Source organism: Adiantum capillus-veneris, chromosome 7, assembly GCF_014529385.1.
Source record: "Adiantum capillus-veneris isolate H3 chromosome 7, ASM1452938v2, whole genome shotgun sequence".
NCBI lineage: Eukaryota > Viridiplantae > Streptophyta > Polypodiopsida > Polypodiales > Pteridaceae > Adiantum > Adiantum capillus-veneris.
In genome coordinates, this window is record NC_140937.1 from 65,931,348 (window position 1) to 65,937,079 (window position 5,732).

General features: G+C 36.3%; 1 protein-coding gene across 1 annotated transcript; it reads right to left on the minus strand.

Moving 5' to 3' along the window:
- Nucleotides 1-4,077: 4,077 nt before the first annotated feature.
- Nucleotides 4,078-5,115, minus strand: LOC147453983 (uncharacterized). Its single transcript, XM_086516995.1, has 2 exons — nucleotides 4,795-5,115; nucleotides 4,078-4,659 (listed from the first exon to the last, which is right to left on the minus strand). Exons 1-2 carry the CDS (start codon nucleotides 5,113-5,115, stop codon nucleotides 4,078-4,080), a joined length of 903 nt encoding a protein of 300 aa, XP_086373121.1.
- Between the last annotated feature and the right edge of the window lie 617 nt (nucleotides 5,116-5,732).

Consider the following 5,732-nt stretch of genomic DNA (forward strand, 5'->3'; position numbering starts at 1 on the left):
CACTATATTCCAACTACCTAGGGTTACCATCATTAATCATTATCACGCATTATAGTCGATATCATAGCTCAAAGATATTATTATTATGTAGATGGTTTAATATGGTTTCTAGATAATCTTGAGATATATTATGCATATGATTCTATACACCAAGATTGTATTAGTTTGGTCCCATAGATCATTATGGTCTTTTAAAGACATTTAATATAATATTTAAGTTCATCTCTCTCTCTCTCTCTCTCTCTCTCTCTCTGCAACACACACACATGCACACACACCCACAATATGTTCCCACATAGACATATGCATATCTACTTTATTTAAAAATACACCATATATTGCCATTAAGGTTTCAATATTTATTATTACATACATGTAGAGAGCCGTCGAGGCAAGAGGATTAGAATCAGTATGGCTCTTAGAGAAAGGGTATCATCACTATCCTTGGATCAAGCGGTGTCATACCTCTTTAGAATTTGGGTTATATATTCCAATGTCCCTATCCAGCTAGACTAGTAGTGCTACCATTATTGATACTAGTGGTACAATTACTATTATCATGCATAGCTAGCTGTAATTAATATTCTAGATACATATAATGAAAATGGTTTCTAAGATATATATTCCGACGTCAGTACCCATCCAGATTAGGGGTATCATAATGCCTATATGTTATAGTTTTGATATTTTTTGGAAGATATTGTCCCATTCTATTATCTTTCTAATTGTTCCATTTCCAACATGGTTTCATGCCTCACTATATTCCAACTGCATAGAGTTACCATCATTAATCATTATCACGCATTATAATCGATATCATAGCTCAAAGATATTATTATGTAGATGGTTTAATATGGTTTCTAGATACGCAATAGTATTTTAATTATGTAGATTGGTTTATTAGGTCTATGTTTATATAACATCTCCATCACTATATTCTAACTACCTTAGAAATAACATAATTATTATCATGCAATATCAATATCGTAGCTCGTGGATATTATTATATACTATCATGCCTAACTGTTAATATTCTAGGTAAATACGTCAATGGTTTCTCAGTTATATATCCATACATTCATCACTATCCATCTAGACAACGTATATTATTATTATCACGTATAATCATTAATATTACAGGTATGTTTAGAGATATATTTGCAGTTCACGGATTATACTCTTGTCCCTTGTCTAGATACTCTTATCGTGTTACTCATCACAAGTATATTTCTAATCTTGAGATATATTATGCATATGATTCTATAGAGTATCAATTCTTATATTTTATCCATATGCTTCTATCCACTGCACCAAGATTGTATTAGTTTGGTCCCATAGATCATTTTGGCCTTTTAAAGACATTTAATATAATATTTTAGTTGATCTCTGTGTGTGTGTGTGTGTGTGTGTGTGTGTGTGTGTGTGTGTGTGTGTAGCACACACACATGCACACACACACCCACAATATGTTCCCAGATAGACATATGGATATCTACTATATTTAAAACTATGCCATATATAGCCATGACGGTCTCAATATTTATTATTACATACATGTAGAGAGCCATCGAGGCAAGAGGATTAGAATCATTATGGATCTTGGAGAAAGGATATCATCACTATCCTTGGATCAAGGGGTGTCATACCTCTTTTAGAATTTGGGTTATATATTCCAATGTCACTATCTAGCTAGAGTAGCAGTGCTACCTTTATTGATACTATTGCTACCAATACTATTATCATGCATAGCTAGCCGTAATTAATAGTCTAGATACGTATAATGAAAATGGTTTCTAAGATATATATTCCAACATCAGTATCCATCCAGATTAGGGGTATCATAATGCCTATAGGTTATAGTTTTGATATTTTTTGGAAGATATTGTCCTATTGTATTATCTTTCTAATTGTTCCATTTTCAATATGGTTTCATGCCTCCCTATATTCTAACTGCATAGGGTTACCATCATTAATCATTATCACGCATTGTAATGGATATCATAGGTCAAAGATATTATTATGTAGATGGTTTAATATGGTTTCAAGATAAGCAATGATATTTTAATTATGTAGATTCCTTTATTAGGTCTATGTTTATATAACATCTCCATCACTATATTCTAAGTACCTTAGAAATAACATAATTATTATCATGCAATATCAATATCGTAGCTCGTGGATATTATTATATACTATCATGCCTATCTGTTAATATTCTAGGTACATACGTCAATGGTTTTCCAATTATATATTCATACATCCACCACTATCCATTGAGACAACGTATATTATTATTATCATGTATAATCATTAATATTCTAGGTATGTTTAGAGATATACTTGCAGTTCACGGATTATACTCTCGTCCCCTGTCTAGATACTCTTATCATGTTACTCGTCACAAGTATATTTCTAATCTTGAGCTATATTAGCATATGATTCTATACAGTATCAATTCTTATATTTTATCCATATGCTTCTATCCACCAAGATTGTATTAGTTTGGTCCCATAGATTCGTAATAGAGCATATGCTACTGAACATCGAAACAACATTGTACAAGAAACAAGCTGCGGTCCTATATTTAGTTGCTCTAAATAGAATACTTCATGTACGTGATGGATCACTTTTTATTGTTGATTCTGGTGCTACAGGATACATGACATATCAGTCTAAGTGGCTCCATAACTATCATCCACTACCAGTTCAACGTGTTGTTTATCTTGCTGATGATACTAATTGTGAAGTAAAGGGTATTGGAGACTTATATCTTGGTACCTTGTCTTCTTCCACTCGAATTTTGCAAGGAGTATTACATGTAACAGATCTTCAACATAATCTTCTTTCAGTTGCTAGACTTGTTGATCTTGGTCTAGTTGTTGGATTTGATCATACCAAATGCCGAATTGAGAAAGATGGCCGGACTATAGCCACTGCTCCTCGAAACGGTAATTTGTTTGAACTCTCTCTCAACGATGCTGTAGCAAATGTTGTGACTGCTCTAGGTGATCATGATTGCAAAGTATGGCATCACCGTTTTGTTCATGCTGATTTCTCAAAACTCCTTGATCTTCAACGTCGTGATCTTGTTCATGGCATGGATCTTAAAGCTCAATTACAACTCATTCTCATAACATATTGGATCTTGTTCATACTGATATATGTGGACCTCTACCTTCTTCGAGATCAAAATATTGCTACTTCATTACTTTCATTGATGATTTCTCAAGGTATACGACTGTATTTCTACTTAGACAAAAATCTAAATCTTTATCGGTTTTCAAACAATTCCACAAGGCTGCGGAACTTCAAACTGGTCGTCGCCTTAAGAATCTTCGTAGTGACAATGGAGGCGAATATGTTTCTCGAGAGTTTGTGAGTTACTGTGCTGACAGTGGAATTCATCATGAACACACTATTCCATATTCACCTCAACAGAATGGCGTTGCTGAACGAAAGAATTGCACTATTCTCAATGATGTAAGATGTATGTTGATTCATTCTAGCTTATCTTGTGTTTTCTGGGCCGAAGCTACTTTGATAGTAGTATTTATTCAGAATCATCTTCCTACTATTGCACCCTCTGGTAAGATACCATCACAGCATGGACAGGTGACATTCCTTCTGTATCTCATTTTCGAACCTTTGGATGTATTGATTATATTCATGTTCCCAAAGAAACACGAACAAAGCTTAGTGCTCCTGGTCTTAAAGTTATTTTTATTCAATATTCTGACACTTCCAAAGGCTACAAATTCTATGAACCTTCCTCCAAGAAAGTAATTGTGAATCGTGATGCTACTTTTAACGAACAGCTTATGGGAGGCTCATGGTCCATGGATGATTCTGATGATACTTAATCGTTGCTTCAAGCTTTTCCATTTCTTTCAGATGATGAAACTCTTCCTATATAGCAACTTTCCTCTTCACAGAGGCTGGGCCTTGATGCCCATTACCTGATTTAGCCTGGTTCCCTGCATGACTAGGGTTGAATAGAGGTCTGGATACCCCTTTCACATGAGGATGTATGGTGCCAGGTGCATGTGCATACACAGGGGATACATTTACCGAGGTCTGCTACACCCCAGGGCTATTAGCATTACCTGGATGAAATGTACTAGGAAATTTCCCAAAAATTTGTTCTCGTGGAACCAAATTTTTACTGCCTGGATATGAAGGGATGAGATCTCCTAAGGATTGAGTTACCGTGGGGCAGTTTCTAGAGAAATGACCTAGCTTGTTACAATGAAAACATGCTCCTGCTAAAGAACCCCATTTTAAGTACAACACCATCCTTCCTAGAGACGGGATGTTAATGTCTATAGTTTGTGGAAAGGGGTTTGTGGTATTCCATAGAAGACAAGCTTTGTTACGGTTAGGAGAGTTAATGGTGGGGGCATACAATACTTGCCCTAATGTGGCTGTAATATCTTTAATGCATGACCACATGAAGGATGGCAGGTCTATGTACTCAACCCACACGGGGCACTTATATAGCAGGGCATCTTTAGTCATTTTAATGGGCTTCCAATCAAACACATGCACGACCGCTCCAAATAGTTTAACAGTGGGTTTCGATAGAAATGCAGCTTGATCTTGAGGATTGAGAAACAGGACCTCGAAAAGTCCTTGCCCCGCATATAAAATTTTATCTATTCCCTATGCTCCAAAACCTTTATCAATGGCCTGTTCGATATCGTTAATTTGGGGCAATTGACCAGTGAAGAACAGAACAACCGCACGAGCTTTGAAAATAGAGATTAGTTGCCAAGTCATTTCGGAATCCAGAGAGACTTGGTGATGCCCTTTTATTTGGGGGTCATTGGTAATGGAATATTGTAAAATGTCAGACAACGCCGACGCATCATAAGAAGGGGTATTATCCAACTTCTCATGCACTAGGCTCTGGACGTCTTCCCTAGGGTCTACTCTAAATGCAGAAGGTAATACAGAGGACGCCATAACAAGAGAAGCAAATGAAGGACCTGAATGTACCGAGTGCTGAGGATGCGTAGAAGCTGCAGTAGGAGTGAAGGATGCCCCGTGCAGAGTAATCGAAGACGAGCACGAGCATGAGCTAGAGCACCACCGAAGCCCTAGGGAGGGAGTGCTCATTGCTGCAGATCCATTTCTCTCTTCTTCTCTCTCTCTTCTCTCTCTCTCTCTCTCTCTTCTCTCTCTCTCTCTCTCTCTCTCTCTCTTTCTCTCTCTCTATGCAACACACACACATGCACACACCCACCCACAATATGTTCCCAGATAGACATATGGATATCTACTATATTTAAAACTATGCCATATATACCATTAAGGTCTCAATATTTATTATTACATACGTGTAGATAGCCATCGAGGTAAGAGGATTAGAATCAATATGACTCTTAGAGAAAGGATATCATCACTATCCTTGGATCAAGGGGTGTCATACCTCTTTTAGAATTTGGGTTATGTTCCAATGACTCTATCCAGCTAGACTAGCAGTGCTACCATTATTGATACTAGTGGTACAATTATTATTATCATACATAGCTAGTCGTAATTAACATTCTAGATACATATAATGAAACTGGTTTCCAAGATATATATTCCTACATCAGTATCCATCGCGATAAGGGGTATCATAACTCCTATAGGTTATTGTTTTGATATTTTTTGAAAGATATTGTCCCATTCTCTTATCTTTCTAATCTTTCCATTTCTAATATGGTCTCATGCCTCACTATATTCCAACA

Coding starts and splice junctions, on each gene's coding strand:
- LOC147453983 (XM_086516995.1), bottom strand. CDS start 5,115: ATGAGCACTCCCTCCCTAGGGCTTCGGTGGTGCTCTAGCTCATGCTCG. Junction 4,660..4,794: donor AAATAAAAGGGCATCACCAA/GTCTCTCTGGAT, acceptor TTTGGAGCATAG/GGAATAGATAAAATTTTATA.